At 37.5% G+C, this 19351-nt stretch overlaps 1 protein-coding gene across 3 annotated transcripts; it reads left to right on the top strand.

Annotated features, from left to right (window-relative positions):
• The first annotated feature begins 1874 nt into the window (after positions 1-1874).
• On the top strand, positions 1875-18509 carry COPS5 (COP9 signalosome subunit 5). 3 transcript variants are annotated; one of them, XM_046642556.1, is made up of 8 exons: positions 1875-2098; positions 4577-4811; positions 5771-5899; positions 6561-6626; positions 7166-7251; positions 12178-12289; positions 15727-15875; positions 18270-18509. In XM_046642556.1, the coding sequence occupies exons 1-8, from the start codon at positions 1884-1886 to the stop codon at positions 18352-18354; spliced, it is 1077 nt and encodes a 358-aa protein (XP_046498512.1). In that variant the 5' UTR covers positions 1875-1883; the 3' UTR covers positions 18355-18509. The 3 variants fall into 3 exon arrangements, with proteins under 3 accessions (XP_046498512.1, XP_046498513.1, XP_046498514.1); XM_046642557.1 differs by having other exon boundaries at positions 2007-2292; XM_046642558.1 differs by lacking the exon at positions 1875-2098 and adding an exon at positions 2162-2300.
• The last annotated feature ends 842 nt before the right edge of the window (positions 18510-19351 follow it).

Here is a 19351-nt window from a genome sequence, read left to right as displayed (position 1 = left end):
AAAGACAAATTTTCTTCAACTGGAAATCAATGTCCAAACCGCATGGGGGATGTGGATTAGATAATTCTAATGTTTTTGTTTGGAATATACGTCACACACGGTACTAGGAGTGGAGGCTACAACTCAGAGCCAAGTGTCCTAAATTCTGAATTTTACAGTTAAAAGAAAAACTTTGAAATAAACAAACATATTAATATATTAAAAGATATATTATTAAAAGATTAATATGACCTCCCAAGCAGGAAAGTCAGGGGAGAGCATTTTAGCCAATGCTGAGCACATATGCAAAGTTTCAGCATTGACTAAAGAAAGATGAAGCTAGAGAGGTGAGCTGTGATGCTGATGCGGGGTCGGTGAGCCAAGGAGTCAAAAGAAAGATTTCTTGGACTCTCAAGATCTGGCAGTAGTGCTCTTCTATTTAGAGAATAGTGTGGAATAGCAAGGGGACAAGACCCATGGGCAGTCAGAGCTGCTGCTGCTGCCCCGAGTTGAGGTTTAGGGCTAATTTTATAAGGCATGGGTATGTGAGTCATCTCTTTACAAGACAAAGGAAAGAACATGAAAAAAAGTTAAAATGGTATCAGTGCAGGTGGGGTCTGGTCACTTGGGTGATCCCATGACTTTTAGACAAGAATCAAATCGGATTAAGTAAAGGTCAGAAGCCACCACCCTAAGTCAGTTACATGAGATTGCCAGACAGCAACCAACCCAAGTTCTTGCCTTCCCCATTAAGAGTTTCTAGGGACAAGGTCACCTCTCTTCTCCTTCCTGGTACAGAGAAGGAGGCACCTTTTACAGATAGAGATTTACCTTACAAATGTAAATATGTCCCAACAAGAGCAAGTTCCATTCCTCAGAGCCTCCTTCCCTGTCACAGTTTATCAAAAGCAATCAGCCCCATAGAATCCCAGTGCCAAAGAGACATATCCTGGGGTGGCCAATTTCAGGTCCCTACAAGGTCATTCTCCCCTTCCTTCACAAATGCAAATGTCTCTCAAAAGGGCAAGCAAATTCCAGTCCTCGGAGCTTGCTTCTCATCTGCAGTTTTAAAAGTGACCAGCCTAAAATCCTCATCAATGCTGTTCTTTTGGTTTTCCCCAGAGCAAAAAATTTATTGACATCTATGCTAGGTATAGGGATAAAACAAGGAACACAACCTGGTCCTGTGTTTTGGAATTTAGAATCTATTGCAGACTGGCGGAGAGGCAGAGAAGGAAGAATCTCTAAAACAAGCAAATAAGTGAAATAAACATTGTATTAACTGTTGGAAGAAAACAAGTATGTTGCTGAGATTAATTGTGCCTTGGGGACAGAGCATTGCTTAAGATTAAACTGTAAACTATTATAAGAACTGGACACTGGACATTTTCAGAATACTAATAACTCACATAGATGTTAATTTTTACAAACACGCCGAACAACATGATCAGAGAGACGTTCACCAGTTTTCACAGCCTCCTCCTAACGCTAGAGAACGCCCATCTGAAAGCGCAGACCCGAACATCGCGAGCCCATAGAATTTTACGCATGTGCAGTGAAGCATCAAGAAGTAAACTACGATGCCATCTTTAGCTTTCAACCAGCATCCAGAACTACTTATATCTCAATTTTTCCACATACATCCTTACTTTTTAGTCTTTCAACAAACATTTCACTAAAGGTACCTGCTCCCCCATAAAAACAGCGGCTTTCCCCATCCCACGTTAAGGATCCACCCATTTTCAATATGGCGGAGGACAAGCCTGCGCAGTACGAACAAAGGAGGCCCATTCCAGTTACTGGCATAACGTTAGCATGCCCTTCTTCCGGTGCGGAAGGCTATACCATTCCCGTACCCAACATAGTGTTTGTCCTAATTCACACATATAGTTTTCCAAGATAATATGTTCCCATCTCAGCCACAAGAAGAATCCCCTGTCTCTAACTATTATGAAACTGCTGTTTATATCGTCGCGTCCGCGAAGGGTCCCCGCCATCCTCGAATGGTCTGTACCAACTTCACCTCCGGTTCTAGGTGTCATGGCTGCCTCGAGAGTCTAGTACGAGTTTGCACCTGTGGTGGGGAGGGTCCGAAGCCCACACCCGGAAACCCAGCGAGGTAAAGTTGCGTTTTGGTTGTGGAGGCGACAACTTCTCCGATTCCTCAACGATGACGGCGTCCGGGAGTGGTATGGCCCAGAAAACCTGGGAGTTGGCCAACAACATGCAGGAAGCCCAGAGTATCGATGAAATCTACAAATACGACAAGAAACAGCAGCAGGAAATCCTGGCGGCGAAGCCCTGGACTAAGGAGTGAGGAGGTCCCTGGCGAAACGCAGGGGAGGGAAGGGGTGGCGGGAGTTTAAGAGAGCCGGAGGAGTGGGAGTTGAAGGGGAGGAGAGCCTGTCGTTTCGTGGGCAGGGAGGAGAAGAATATGCGCTTGAGAAATTTTTGTCTACCTTTTATTCCCGCAAGTACAGAGCCTAAGCCCCTCCACTAGGGCTTGCTTCGACTCCCCTTTCTGTTTCTTTAACCCGTTTGCCTCCGGAGGATGGAAGAGGAAAACGGCAAGCTGTGATTTGGATTGTCACTTCTCAACATCCGTATTGTCATATATGCCACCCACTATGCGTTGAATCCTATGTCTGTATACATCTTGTTGGGACCTTTAGCTGCTCCCAGACTGGAGACTGCAGCTGTCTTCAGAAATTGAGTTAGCCCAAGGGTCTCTAAAATAACTATGAGCCATATTTTAGAGATCTATAATTGTTTTTTGATTGCTGGTAATTATTTCAGAAACACAACGAGGCTCCCCCAAAATGTTATTCTGCTAGTTCACATAAACTAGAAATTTTATCAATAGAGCTTAAGGCTCTTTACCTTTTAGCAAAATCCCAGTGTTCCTAGGAGTGATGACGAGTCGAGTTTCTTTAATCATAACGTTTATCCTTTCCTGAGAACAGATTTTGTTAGGGAGAAAGTAAAAAGAGCACACAATCTCTCTAATGAAGAGACAGGAAGGAGAGCGGTGATAAACAAAAAACATCGTACTTCATCTTCATCTGTCTCAGTTTTTTATGACGCAAGCTTCAACTGCCAGTATTCAGATGTAGCAATGTTTATTGAGTGCTTAATATGGACTGAGCACTCAGCTAGGAGTTTCCATGTCATTTAATCCTCATGACAAAAAAGAATCCTCACTTATTTTTTGCAAATAAGAAAACTAGCAAATACAGTAATTTATTTGATGATCACACTAAGGTAATGAACTCTTAAGTGAGCAATAGTCAGACCTAAGATCAAATCTCACAACTGTCACTAGTTGATTGATCCTAGGAAATTTACTTATCCGTCTTCATTTTTTAATGTGTAAAGTGGAAATAGGACCTACCTATTGGTTATGTTGTAAAGATTAGATGAGGTAATGTATAATAAAGTGTCTAGAATGTATGTAATAGGAGCACAGTAACTGTCTTTTTTTCTTTTCCCCAGTAAATGGAGGAGCTAAGATTTTAATTCATGTCTTGACTCGCAAGACCAGGTCTCCATATTTTTCAGTTGTGACTGAAATCTGTGGGCAGACACCTTAAAAAGGCTTCTCAGAAACACTGACCACTCTATACAGACTGGTTAGTTTGCCTGGTTGTCTCCTTACTTCTGTGGCGGCCTATGCGTTTTAGGTTGATGTAGCTTATTAAATATGTGGACACTATCAGCTTGCCTCACTGATTGTGGCTCTAATTATATTCATCCTAGCTGTCTTGGGCTGCATCAATGAGACGGAAAATATAATTTTATTCAAGAGCAGTTTAGTCACATCCACAAATGACAAACTCTGAAGTAGTGATCATGGAGAACTGAAGACATTAGGGCTACATTTTCAGTTTTGAAGCTGATAGCACAGAGAGAAACCACACCCTTCAACACACTGTTCTTTGACAGTATTGCAAAAGATAGGTTAATAATCCTAATAAGAGCTAGCACTTATAAAAGTTTTACTATGTGTCAGGCACTAAGCTAAGCACTTTGTATGCATTATTTCATTTACTTTATTTCCTTTTAACAACAACTCTATGAAATATCCCTATTTACAGATGAGAAAACTGAGGCACAGACAGTAATTGGTTGTCTCAAGGTCACAGCTAGGACCAGTTCAAGGATTCAGACCTACACAGATGGATGTCAGAGCCCACATTCTTAACCATTAAGCTAGAAGATTAAGCCTGAGAACAGTTAGGTACAATCATCCAAACAGAGTCAGAATCAGAGATTTGGTGATTCCAAAATTAATGGAGAAAAAGTCTATTAAAGTGGTCATGTAATTCCCTCCTTTCCCCTTGAACAGCATATTTGAAAACTATTTCATACTTTTCCCTTCCCCCAAGGCAAAATACTTTGCAGGACTATGACATGGTTATTATTTCCAGCTCCCTTTAGGAACTCTGTTCTTTCCCACTTGCTTTTTCTTTCCCACATTCTACACTCTTTCTCCCCCTTCCATCACTGTAACAAATTCAATACTTATCTTCACAAAAACTGTCTTTTGAAATTGTACTTTATATAAGAAAGTTAATTACACTGTGCTTTTGTTTTGTAGTCACCATTACTTTAAGTACTGCAAAATCTCAGCATTGGCTCTACTGAAAATGGTGATGCATGCCAGATCAGGAGGCAACTTGGAAGTGATGGGCTTGATGCTGGGAAAAGTGGATGGTGAAACAATGATCATTATGGACAGTTTTGCTTTGCCTGTAGAGGGCACTGAAACCCGAGTAAATGCTCAGGCTGCTGCATATGAGTACATGGCCGCATATATAGAAAATGCCAAACAGGTAAAAATGTTGTTCCTTAAAGTTTAGTAACTGCAAGTTAAGAGTCTCATGGTGACTTTTGGGTTTCTAAACTTAAAACTGTCCTCTTTACATTAAAGTTTATATTTTAAGTTATTTTCAATAATTTTTATATAAAATGTATATGAGATTAGCATGGATTTTTTTTAAATAAATTCTCACACTCAAGAGAGTAGATCTTAAAAATTCTCATCACAAGAAAAAAAAATTTGAACTATGTCTGGTGATGGATGTTAGCTACACTTATTATGGTGACCATTTTGCAATATATACATATATTAAATCATTATGTTTTACACCTGAACTAATATAATGTTATATGTCAATTATATCTCAAAAAACTTTTTGAAAATTCTCACACTCATTATCAGATGTGTGTTTAAAATTAAAAAATTGGAAACAACCTAAATGTTCCTGAGTATAAAACTGATTAAGTATGGTATATCCATACAGTGAATTGCTAGCCAGCCTTTAATAAATAAATAAATAAATAGTTAGCTGTATTTTGACTTATATGGAACAAACCGCAGAATCTTTTGTTTGAATGAAAAAGCAAAGTGTAGAACACTGTGGTATGCCATTGTGTGTGTGTTTATTAATCTACATATATGCAAAGAATATATATTCTAGACACAAAGAATATCTCTGGAAGATAGGTGTGTAAGCAACTGGCTATCGTGGTAATATATAGGAGAAACTGGGTAGTTGAGGGGAAAGAGGTGGAAGGGAGACTGAATAACGTTATTGTACTTGTATCTTGTTAATTTTGTGCTTTGGGCATGTATTATCTGTTCAAAATATCTCTTTTTTTTTTTAACTTGAAAGCAGCATATGCTATGAACTGTTCTGCATACTATTATTTTCCATAAAACATGTAAACAGACAAGTGTCTCTAAGATTAAACAAGAACCTCAAGCTCCTTTGCCCTCTTTATTTGTTAGGTTGGCCGCCTTGAAAATGCAATTGGCTGGTATCATAGCCACCCTGGCTATGGCTGCTGGCTTTCTGGGATTGATGTTAGTACTCAGATGCTCAATCAGCAGTTCCAGGAACCATTCGTAGCAGTGGTAGTAAGTATTTTTACAACCAGTTTTAAGTAAGTTCTTTATGAAGATTTACTAATGCAAGTATACCAAGAAATAAAAACAGTGTGGTAAAGAGCAAGGCTCTCGTGTCAGTCTGCTTAGGATTGAATCTGAATTCCAGCTCTTAGAAGCTGGAACTTTGAACAAGTTACTTAATGCCTCTGCATCTCTTTCCCCACTTTGTAAGATGAGGATGCTCACAGCGCCTGTGTCTACATTCCCTGCTCATAGCAGGCATTCAGTCAAAGTTAACTGAATTGAGTAAGTCAGGAATTGCTTGAGCAGCTCTTGCTATACTCAGAGTGTTTTAGATGCAGTGCAGGTTACTATGAGGAAGGTAGAAATTGTTCATCTATTAAAAGAAAAAAAGCAAACTTTTGAAAAAGAGATGAGCAGATCTTCAAATAATATTCTTAAATAGTATAATAACTAGATCTAATCTCTAAATTAACTATAAGACATTTCTACATTTAACCCACTTTATTGAACTTTTATGATTTCTTATGTGCTATTATTTGGTTTTTTTAATTTCTGTGTTGTGTGTATAGTGTTATATGTACATATGTATTTCAAGGTTTATAAAGTTTAAACAAATGGAAGTATATAATTTTATAATCAACAGATATTAAATATATTTTTCTTGTAGATTGACCCAACAAGAACAATATCTGCAGGGAAAGTGAATCTTGGCGCCTTTAGGACTTACCCAAAGGTAATTTTTAAAATTATAAGTCCTTATCATTTTTTAAACTCTAAATATTTGACTTATTTGTAAGGATATATTATGATTAGTGTCTCATTTTGTCCTAAAACAATTTAATAATATTTACGAAAAAGCAGTCAAACTACCACAAATTGTTCTTAGCAAAAGATAATACGTTTGTGCTGTGTGCTAATTTTACTACGAAAGCAATCTTGATTTGTTGTAAGCATCTGTATGCCCATGGCATTCTGACAGGTACTAGAGAAACAAGCTAAATACATCTGTTTCCTTCCCTGCAGTCTGAAATATATTAGCACAAGTGTACATCACCTAAGGACAAGAAAAATGAACCTATAAGCAAAATCCAGCCTTTAGCCACCAAATGGGATTTAGGGAGGGTATAGCAATTACTTTTTTTCTTAGAATGTTTATGTTCAATATTTCGCTTCCCAAAATTAATGTTTCTATAAATAGCTACATAGAAAACAATGTTTTCCCTCTGTTTTTTGTTTTGTTTTTTATCTTCTATTTTCTTCATTTTTGTTTAGGGCTACAAACCTCCTGATGAAGGACCTTCTGAGTACCAGACTATCCCACTTAATAAAATAGAAGACTTTGGTGTACACTGCAAACAGTAAGTAATTTAAAAATGTTTCTGATGCCAAAATCATCATAAGAAACCTTAGAGATCATCCAGTCCAAGCCCCTAATTTTACAGATGAGAAAAAAAACTTCAGGCAGAATGCATTTTATAATAACTTTTAAAATAATAGTAAGAATATTCAAATTTAGGATAATGTTTGAATTTTTCATTAATAATTGTTTTAATCCAACATGTTACCTGCCTTTCACACAACCATAAACATTTTTATCAGTGTACGAGATACTTGGCCTATTAATGAAGTTAACAGTTGAGAGAAGTTGTATTCAGGGCCAGCCTGACACTAGCATGTCTGCAGCCCTCAAAGTACCCAAGTTCACTTAGCAGAAATTTTTCCTAAACATTTTCAGCCTGAAAGTTAAAGAAGCCATACTAAAAACCACTGAACTTCGGGGCTGGCCCCGTGCCGCAGCGGTTAAGTGCATATGTTCCGCTTCTCTGCGACCTGGGGTTCACCAGTTCCTGTCCCGGGTGCGGACATGGCACTGCGTGGCAAAAAGCCATGCTGTGGCAGGCGTCCCACATATAGAGTAGAGGAAGATGGGCATGGATGTTAGCTCAGGGCCGGTCTTCCTCAGCAAAAAGAGGAGGATTGGTGGTGGTTAGCTCAGGGCTGATCTTCCTCAAAAAAAAAACGAAAAACCACTGAACTGTATACTTCTTTAAGATAGTGAATCTTATGGTATGTGAATTACATCTCAATTTTTAAAAATGTTAAAGAAACCAGTGAGGACAGTTTTCTCCACCTTCTAAATATATCTTGCCACCTCTCTTAGTATCACCTTGACCCAAGCCACCACCATCTGGAGCCTGAACCAAAGCAGTAGCCTTCTAATTAGTCTTCCTCTTTCTGCCCTCACCCCTTAAACGTCTTTTGTCAGCCAAACTGATTCTCTTAAAATGTAAGTCAGATCACATTCCTCTGTCTCAGAATGTCTTCCCATTTCACCAAGAATAAGATCCATAGTCCTTACCATGGACTCCAAACCCTGTATGGTCTGCCCCCTACAACCTCTGTGAGCTCATCTCCTGTCACTGAACATTTGCTCTCTCCAATCCAACCATAGTGGCCTCCTTGTGGTTCGTCTGATGTGCCAGGCAGGCTCCTGCCTTAGGGCCTTTGCACTGGCTTCCCCCTCTGTCTGGCACATTCTTGCTTATTTCCATGTGGCTCAGTAACTGCTGCAATCATTGAATATCTGTTTAAAGGTCACCTTAGTAGAGACTACCCACTGGTCACCCTATCTAAAATAACACTTTCCTGTCACTCTGTTCCCTTTCCTCACTTTATTTTTCTTCTTAACACTTGTCACCATCTTATGTTTTTTGCTCCCTTGTTATTGACCCCATTAGGATGTGAACTTCATGAGAGTACAGTTAATTCATTGCTGTATCCTAACATTTAAAACAGGGCATGACATGTATAAGGGTAGGTACCTTCCCCTTGAAAAATGCTGCTGAAATGAATAAATGATTCTCCATATCTCCTATCCCAACTTCAAGGAATACTTTGTGGTGCTACTGCTCTTATTTTTCTGCTTAGAAATTCTTAGAAAATTCCAGAATTTCTAAAATTGAGTTTTTAAATATAGGGTTTTCAGTCATCCCTGACATACTTCTGGGAAAAAAAAGATTCCATTTTATTTTTCAGTTAGAGGTTTGAGATTAAATCACTTAATTTGCCCTATTGAAAATAATTTAAACCATTCCTGTTTGGGAGAATTGCTCCTAAGCATGGAAAACCTTTGCTGTGATACTTTCATTTTCAGGGTATCAGTACTTTTTTTTCATTTATATTGAGAGTTGTAGTGGTATCAGAAGTTTGATACTCTGCTTTTTTCACCACTGGCCTCAGCTTTTGAAACAAACAAAAAAGACTGAGGTAGTCTATGCTTTCTGTATCCAAATAAACCTACCTTTCCTGTTTTTCTGAAATATGAGCCTATCAGAGAGAAGTAGCTGATTTCTAGCTACCTACATTGCTACAGCCTAGAATTTTGAACCTGGAATTGCTAGGCTATAACATACAAAGATGTTCTCTTACTTAGGATCAATTCCTAAATAAGAAAGAGTAAACTTTTTCATAGGGCAAATAGGTGGCTTGATTTATTTTTATTTCAAATCTTTAATGGAACATAATGCCAAGTTGAGAGGTCTTTTGCATGCTGGTTATAGATCCATTTCCTAAATTATTTGATAATGAGCTATTATTTGCAATTTATATTGACCTTTCTTTTTTCTTTCCTACCTTAAATCCCAGATCATAATACACACCCTAAGTCTGTTTTAAACATAAAATCTAATGTAGATATTAAATATTCTTAAGTTTGAAGAAGCTTAGTGAAAATAGGACACAGTTTTTTTAATTAGCTTGTATGTTAGTGTTATACAAGCATGTAGTTTAAAGAGTCAAATGGTTCTATGAAACTTATGAAAAAATAGCAATCTTGTACCATTCCCTTTCCCATCCCCCAGAGGCAGTCACTTAAACTACTATAGTTATTCCTTTAAGTATTTACCCCCATATCTTCAAACAACATGCTGATAGTGCTACTTCTTGATTTTCAGTTCTAGGCAGTATCTATTATTGACTTCCTGTACAGAAGATGAGGATTTAGCTCCACAAGTAATTTTGAATATTCTTCTTGTTTTCAACTCTGCTACTGAGATTTGCAGCTAATCACTACCTGTTAGACCAAAAGTTTCATTGCATCAACCTACGGAATTAAAACAGTAATTACATTAAGGTGATCCATAAATTTTAAAACATAAAAAGACCCTAGAGTTTGAATTCCCTTATTTTCCATCCTCTATAAATTTCCATATCTGTTGCTATGCTCATCCACTCATCTCTTTTTTTCCCTTAAGTATCAGAGGTACAACCCCTCCTTTTTAAAGCTGACCTTTCCTCTTGAGCCCCTGCCTCCTCTCCCGATCCCTAACCCCCTCACTCCTGGAGCCTCACTTCTTAAAGACTCTCTTAAATGTCTACATTCTGGACGTAAAAATAAAAGACTGTAATGTTTTGGTAATAGACATAATTTTTCATATCCTTTTCTCACCACTTAACAGCTATATAGCTTTGAGCAAGGTCTTTACTCTAAATCTGTTTTTTTGTCTGTAGAATGGGAATAATAAATCCTTCCTTGTATGATTGTAAGGACTATTAAATGAAAATGTATGTACAGCACCCAGAACATAATATATGCTCAAGAAATACACTGTTCCATTTCCACATTTCACTAGCTGTGTCCTTTCCCATCTTCAGATATGCATGGGTATCTTAATCTGGAAAAAGGCTTCACTGAATTCTGATGTGTTTAAATTCTTATTTTTTATTTCTTCATTCTTGAATTTAATCAACAAGCATTTTTTGTTTTGTCCATGTGTCTTTGTCTTTTGCACCACTAACCTGAGTCTGAGCCTTTTTCTCTTCATATCTGCCCTGCCACAGTGGCATCCTCTGTGGTATCCCTGCCTCCAGTTTCTCTCCTCTAACACATCGTACCACAACCAGTTTTCTAAAACACTTCTTTGGCCATATCATTGCTCCACTCAAACACCTTCCATGAGTCCCAAGTACCTAGAAGATAAAGTTTAAATTTCTTAGCCTTTTATGTAATGTCCCCTACCAACTAGACCCTAACATAGTTTCCAGGTTTCCCTCACATAATTCTCCTGCTCTTGTTAAATTGTCCCAGCGAACTAATTTACTTATTCCTTTCATGGCTTTCCTTTTTGTGAGTTGATGCTCTCTGCCTAATGCTCTCCTTGCTCTCAACATATCCACACTATAGACTATGTAAAGGTTCCTCTAAATCCTGCCCTCTCCCTGGGGCTTCTCAGACAGTTCTCTCTAGACTAAGGTGACTCATTATCTCTAACCTTTAATTGGTAGGTGATTAATTTTATATATGCACTGTAGCATCACTTATTGTTATTCAACATATATCATTACATTTAACTTTTTGTAGATTCATACCACATCTCCCATGTAAATGGTAATCTCCTTAAGATAAAGAAGTCCCTTGTGTTTTTTTATCCACTGATGTACAGAACCTAGTGATATATTTAAATATTTACTACTTAATAGTTTTTCAGACAGTTAACCAAATTTTCCTTGCTATCCCTGATTATAAATTAAGCACCTTCAGAAGCAGTAGTAATTCGTATAAGTGCCTTAAGGACCTACTTTAAAATTTGCTTTTCCAGAAAGCAGTAGGTCCTAATTAGAGGATTAGGAAGGGAAGAATGGGGAATCAACATGTCATTTTCAGTATTTTAAAAAGCCTAACAAAAATTATAGTTGACCCTAGAGAGGCAGTTCATTTATATACCGTTGACTGGAATTCATGAACTCAATAACATGGATAAACATATGTCATTCAGAAGTTCTGACTGGTTGTTGATAACTTCTTGGGAATTTCTGGGCTCTACAGAGGGAAGAAATATAACATGAAAGTTTAGTAAACAGCAGATTTGAAACCACACCCCTGAAGAGTAAGGAAACCATGGTTACTTATTGTTCTGTTGGACTAGAAACTAAAACATGACTATTTGGATATAAAATGTAATCATGTAAAATTGGCCGTAACTTTTTTTTTTTTAAAGATTTTATTTTTTTTCCTTTTTCTCCCCAAAGCCCCCTGGTACATAGTTGTATATTCTTCGTTGTGGGTGCTTCTAGTTGTGGCATGTGGGACGCTGCCTCAGCGTGGTTTGATGAGCAGTGCCAGGTCCGTGCCCAGGATTCGAACCAACGAAACACTGGGCCACCTGCAGCGGAGCGCGCGAACTTAACCACTCGGCCATGGGGCCAGCCCCTAAAATGGGCCATAACTTTTATATGATGTGGTTGAATATATTTTTTACTTATAAGTTTGTGCTTTTGTTTCATAGATATTATGCCTTAGAAGTCTCATATTTCAAATCCTCTTTGGATCGCAAATTGCTTGAGCTTTTGTGGAATAAATACTGGGTGAATACGCTGAGTTCCTCTAGCTTGCTTACTGTAAGTACTGTACTTGCAAGGGATACATTTGAATTTTATCTAAGCTACATAAGTTGTTTAATATCTGAAACTCTTTTTCATGGAAACGCTATACCTGACTTGGCCAGGACACCAGGGCTGGGGTCAGATTCTGCACAACTGGAGCTGGATTGGGATAGTAGGCCAAGCCAAGGCCTATGTCATGTACCATTGAGACCAAGTCTAAATGGCAAATATAGTGGCCAGATGCGGTGAGATCTGCCCCTGCCTTAAAGAGACTTACAGAGGAAAAAACACAAATTCTGTTTTTTGTTGTGTGAAGTGTCTCAGGTAGGACTCTGGTTACAAGTGGCAGAAGACCCAACCAAACTGGCTTAAACAAAAAAGAGAATCATTAAAGTTGCAAAGTCCAGGAATAGGGCTTACTTCAGGCACAGCTAAGTTTGATTCAAACAATATTATGAAGTCTTGGTCTTTTGCTATCAGCTTTGATTTCATGTCAGTTGGCTTCAGTTTCAGGCTTCATGTGAAAGCAAGATGGCAGCATTAGCTCCAGACCTCCCAGCCTCTCAGTTTTATGTTCAAAAGAGATGATCAGGATGCACACACACACATACACACACTCACATCTGCATTTTTCCAGGAAAAGCCTCATTGTGTCTGACTTTTGCTTAGGTCACATGCCCATCTTTAAACCTGCCCTGGGCCAAGGGATGAATGCCATGAGTGGCTGGGCCAGGGCAAGTGCTTCACTGCTGGGCTGGGGTGGAAGAAACTCTTTCAGTGCACATGGACTAAAAGTGGAGAAGGGGTCATCCCCAGAAGGAGATCAGAATATCATTACCTTAAAGCAGCAGATTCTCGGCAGCAAAAGAAAAAAAATCACTGGATATTTTCCAATATATCATTAAAACCTAACATATTTAGAAGGATACTTATTTAACAAGCTTCTCTCTAGAGCTTAGGAACAGTTTTTTTTAAAGTAAGCCACTTCATACAGTATGGTAGAACATAATGGTTAGAACCACAAAATTTGGAATAAAATAAACTTAGTTAAAAAACAGTTCTGCCACTTTACTAGCTGTGTGTGACCTTCACTAAGTCATTTATTAATGTGACTGAGTCTTTCTTGGGCTCAGTGATAATAGTACCTACATCATTAAGTACACTGAGAATTAAATTAAGTACTTTATATAAAGCAATTAGTAAAGTGCCTGGCATATAATAAAGCCTCAATAAATGATTATTATTTTTTTTTGTTTGGTGTGCCTTGTATTCATGGGGAAAGACCTCACTTGAGCATACTTACTATGATTTTAAACACAATTCTGACAAGTTTTCTGTTCTTATTTCTTATCCTCAATGGTCAGAAGTAGCAAATTAGAAGGAAGGAGTGTGGTCATAATAGCAAACATTTATTAAGTGCTTCCTATGTGCCAGACACTGCTAAATACTTTATATGTCTTGTTTCCTTAGAGGCAAGTATACTAATAGCAGCCAGAAGTGACTCCTGATGGCAAGGGGAGAAAACACTAAGACCAGAGCAGTCTGAACCTTTGTGTAAAGGCAAACAGCTCTACCTACTCAGCCTATGGCTGTCCCTGTATTCCAGCACTGCATATATTGAGGACATTAATAATCAAGAAAAGGTTAAATTATATTTCCTCTTTGTAGTTTTACATGTAGTACATTGCAGCATTTTAAGAAAAAGTATATAAATATATGTTCTCCTCATCCCTTTCCCAGCCTAAAGCATGCAACCTAAAAGCTACCAGAAAGAAGTTATTTTCGATTTAAGAAATCAGTTCCCCATATTCATTCTCTGTGTGTTTGAAATGTAATTGATCTCATTTTATTTCATTTTAACAGCAATAGCATAACTGTTTCTGCCATCCTGCATTTTTATGGCTTGAGTAGCTATATCTTCTAATTTTGAAGTGGTCTATAAACCTTAGGATTTTTCCCAAACCTATGGGGGGAAAAATGTATTGGTGTCCTAAACCATTTAGATCCAGACAATGTGAATATAATTGCATCTTTTAAAAATAGCATAAGTTTCTAAAATCATTGAAAGAGCTGGTAGTATTTTAAAGGGCCCCCTGTAGTAACTAAGATGACAACAAATAACTTGTCATGTTTGGTGGCTGAACTGATACTGTCTTACAGACTGAGCAAGAGAATAACATTCTAATTGTTGCCAAGTTGTTTATTTAATCTTCACTCTCTTCTATTGAAGACATAGGAAAGAAATGCAATATATGCTTTACAACTCATATTAGTGAAAAAGAAATTTTTTTAGACTAAACCTTTTTAAAAAGATATCCCATGAAAGTCTTTTTAAAATATAGTTAAGTGCATAGACATAACTATTAAATTTTTTCTTTTTAAAATGTATGAAGTCTTTAAAAGATGAAATGGTACATATATATAATATTCCAGCTTACCAAATGTAGGTGTGCATGTGAGCATAGCAATACTCTAAAATATAACTGTGGTTATATAGCTATGTGGAGGGATTATAGGTGTTTCCCTTTTTTTTTTTTAAGATTAGCACCTGATCTAACAATGTTGCCAATCATTTTTTTTTTCTGCTTTTTCTCCCCAAATCCCCCCAGTATATAGTTATATATTTTATTTAGCTGTGAGTCCTTCTAGTTGTAGCATGTGGGACGCCACCTCAACATGGCCTGATGAGTGGTGCCATGTCCGCTCCCAGGATCCAAACCAGCAAAATCCTGGGCCGCTGCAGCAAAGCATGCAAACTTAACCACTCGGCCACAGGGCCAGCCCCTCCTTTTTCTTTATATTGCTCTACATTTTCCAAATTGTCTGTAGTAACAATTAATTTTATAATCAGAAAAGCTAAAACAAATGTTATTTTTAAAATACTGTCATAAGTACTAATTCTGGAAGTTCAACAAGAACAAATAACATTAACCAACAATTATTAACCTTTACTAGGTGCCATGGACAGTCCTAAGAACTTTATATATGTTACTTAATTTAACCTTCACTATAGCCTTAATGTAGAAATTATTGCCTTCCTCCTCCATTTTCAGAAGAGGACCTGGAGGCACAGAAAAGTGAAGGAGCTCTCCGGAGGCCTCCCAGCCAATCTGCAGCAGGGCCAGAACCAGGACTCAGATCTGTGTACTTCAAAGCCTCTCATAATAACAAATACTAGATTTAAACAGTCAAAAAGAAAAGTTCTAAATTCAATCTCGAAATTATAAAAGGGGATAAACTCTACACTTGAACTACTTGAACTTTGCAATCAGTTTTTGCAAGTATAATTTGACTTCTTACTTCACTGACTATTCACTTAGATTTCATAGTGGAATTCTTTGTAAATGAAATGTTATATTTAAAAGAAAATTAATTTACATTAAAATATATATATTTTTTCTTTTTTTTTTAATGTAAAGTTGTATACTGACACAATACCATTTTCCCCACAGAATGCAGACTATACCACTGGTCAGGTCTTTGATTTGTCTGAAAAGTTAGAGCAGTCAGAAGCCCAGCTGGGACGAGGGAGTTTCATGTTGGGTTTAGAAACACATGACCGAAAGTCAGAAGACAAACTTGCCAAAGCCACACGAGACAGGTAAGAGCGAGTCTAGTCCTGCTCCTAAGTCTTTCTGTAAGATTTCCAAATAAGCATAGGATTCAACTTCCTTATGGTTCAACTTACTTATAACTTGATCAAATGGTATCTGAATATTAACTTCTTGGGACCTTTAAGAGTTGTCAGACATAGATTTTAACTTTGAAATTTTAGGAGACATTAGGTAAGGACATTAAAAGCTTAAAGATCTAGGTAATGTTATGAAACACTCCCAGTCACCTTTTCTAGATTCAGCTAGAAAATGTAACAAAGAGGGGTCAGCCCTGGGGCGCAGCAGTTAAGTGAGAATGTTCCACTTTGGCGGCCCGGGGTTCGCCAGTTCAGATCCCGGGTGTGGACATGGCAGCGCTTGGCACACCATGCTGTGGCAGGCGTCCGTTCCATATATAAAGGAGAGGAAGATGGACACGGATGTTAGCTCAGGGCCAGTCTTCCTCAGCAAAGAGGAGGATTGGCAGCAGTTAGCTCAGGGCTAATCTTCCTCAAAAAAAAAAAAAGAAAATGTAACAAAGAAAACTAGTCTATTGCTGGAACTTTAAAAAAAAAAGGGGGGGCTGGCCCCGTGGCCAAGTGGTTAAGTTCGGTGGCCCAGGTTTTTGCCAGTTTGGATCCTGGGTGTAGACCTAGCACTGCTCATCAAGCCATGCCAAGGTGGTATCCCACATAGCAGAACCAGAAGGACCTACAACTAGAATATACAACTATGTACTGGGAGGCATTGGGGAGAAGAAGAAAATATAAACAAGGTTGGCAACAGACGTTAGCTCAGGTGCCAATCTTTAAAAAAAAAAAAAAATTTACAAAAGGATGTTCTAACCTATTCTAAATTAGGATTTAAATGAGGATTTCTTAAGTTTATCAAATTTTAATAAATTTTTTTAAAAATGCTTTTTGGCGAGGAAGATTGGCTCTGAGCTAACATCTGTTGCCAATCTTCCTCTTTTGTATTTTTTTTCTCCCCAAGCCCCAGTACATAGTTGTATATCCTAGTTGTAGGTCGTTCTGGTTCTTCTATGGGACGCCGCCACAGCATGGGTTGCTGAGCAGTGTGTAGGTCCGCACCCAGGATCCGAACTGGCAAACCCCAGGCCGCTGAAGCAGAACGTGCAAACTTAACCACTCGGCCACAAGGCCAGCCCATTTTATAAAGTTTTAAACCCCCAAATAGCACAGAAATTATTGTATCTTTCTTAAGTTATTCTTCTGAAATTATCCTTTATACAGTAATTTAGTATCCCAAATTTCTCTACCAAGAATTTGTTAGGAACACACTTGGGATATGTTCTCCAATAACTTAAGAAATAACTATGTGGCCCTTCAGATGCATACAGGATTAAGAACACTACCTACATAACATTTACTTTCACAAAAACTTGAATTTTACTGTGATAATTAGGAGCAAAGGGAGAAGGGAAAACTGTTGACATCTGTGTAAACCAATACCTTGGTATCCATTTTAAGAAAAACTGGACTGGTCGATAGGAAAGGGAAGGTGAAATGTATTAGGAGCAGAAGCCATCTTGAGTTAGAATTCTCTCATTCCTTTCTTCTCCATGGGTTTTTAGAAGGTAGAGTTAGTGCCCTGGACAAAAACTAAGTTTTTCTTTGAATTAGGTCCTGTTTTTGTTACTTGCTCTGAGTATGTGTTTTTGCTGATCTGCCTTTATGTCTGTGATTTGTAATTTTATCTACATTTACATCTCACTTATCTTAGGAAGCAAAAGTTTCATTATGAGGATGTCTCCAATTATACAGGAAAAAAATAGGAAGGACAAAGTAGTTATATAAAAGTAGAGAATTTTCCTTTTTTGAGTAACTTTATAAGAATTGCATCTCTTCTGAATATTGTTGGGTTTTTATCATATTTTGCTTTTTACTTTTTTAAGTTCTTCACCCATTCGCCTAACTTTGACTTTTAATTGTTTGAAGGATATTTGTGATTATTTCAGGAAAAAAAAGCATAAGATTCTTTAAAATTATTTTTTTAATTATAGTAAATAATAAACAAGGCATAACAGATCTTAATGTAATATTGAATCACTCTGTAATTATGAATTATATACAATTGCAGTCACCTTCTAAAACAGAACTTTTCCCAAAGCTGCTGACATGTAACAAAATTAACTGTTATGAACTATATCAAGTTTTCCATTGTCATTCTCTTGTAAAGGTGCTAGTAAGTAGTGAAATGGTCAAAAGACATGCAGAAGACTAAAAATCACAAGAGTAAACTATAAATTGGTGTGGTTTGGGGAGTATGAATGAACTAAAAATCATTACTGGGGGTGCAAGGAAAGCAATGTGGGGGAACTTGCATCTTTGAAACAGTTTTCAGTTCTTGTGACACTATATGATGTCTTTTTTTCTTTCCAGCTGTAAAACTACCATAGAAGCTATCCATGGATTGATGTCTCAGGTTATTAAGGATAAGCTGTTTAATCAAATTAACATCTCTTAAACAATCACTGAGTAGTGCTTTTGCCTGAAAGCCAGTGTGAGAAAAATACTCAAGTAACACTTTAAAACCAGTTACCAAAAATCTGATTAGAAGTATAAGGTGCTCTGAAGTGTCCTGCATATTAACATCCTGTAATAAAACTCTTTAAAGTGAAATTGTTCTTTCATTGTTTCGTGGGGAGGGTTACATTATTTTTCTAGTATCCTTTAATGTTCTTGAATATGAGGGAAAGTAATATTTATTAGAACCTTTCTATTTTTAAGAGTCTTGCCTATCTAAATTAGTCGAAGAATTTCAGCATTTCAATTGCCGTACTGATTGTCAGAGCCACTTTTCAATTTGCCTATACCTTCTTTTGACGGTCCATTATAAAAATATAATTTAACATAATGTTTTTATGTTCCTACAAAACATTAACCAAGTCATACTATAAATTATTTTCCTGACAATCAAATAACTTTTTTGAGACAGAGCCTAGCACAGGGTATCTATTCATTCAAATATTCAAGTGCCTTTACTGAACCAGGCCCAGTTTTATTCTCTGGAGATATTCTGAACAAGATTCTGAACACCATCTTCGCAGAACTTACCATGGAGGCTAAAGCCAAGTTAACAAGAACCTAAGTATACTGCTATACAGGGAGAAATAAAGTGTGCTGGGGAACTCTCAGGAGGAACACTTCCCAGGGAAGAGTCACCCAGGTTAGCTTCCTGAAGGAAGTGACCTGACATTAAGCTGAAATTTGAAAGATAAAAGGACTAGCCACAAAAAACATAATGGGGAGGCAGTTACTTTTACTGGTAGAGAGTACAGCAATGTGTGGAAGGCCAGAGGCTGAGAGCAGAAACCTAGAATCTTCAAGAACTGAGATTCAGTTAGACTTGAGAGTGTCAAGTAGGATGTGGAGAGTGCCAAGAGATGACTTCAACAGGTAAGATGAGGGTAGATCCTGCAGGGGTCTTTTGAACTTTATCATAACAGCAATGGGGAGTTAAA

The sequence above is a fragment of the Equus quagga genome, chromosome 16 (genome assembly GCF_021613505.1).
Source record: "Equus quagga isolate Etosha38 chromosome 16, UCLA_HA_Equagga_1.0, whole genome shotgun sequence".
Taxonomy (NCBI): Eukaryota; Metazoa; Chordata; class Mammalia; order Perissodactyla; family Equidae; genus Equus; species Equus quagga.
This window is presented reverse-complemented; position numbering and strand designations above follow the sequence as displayed.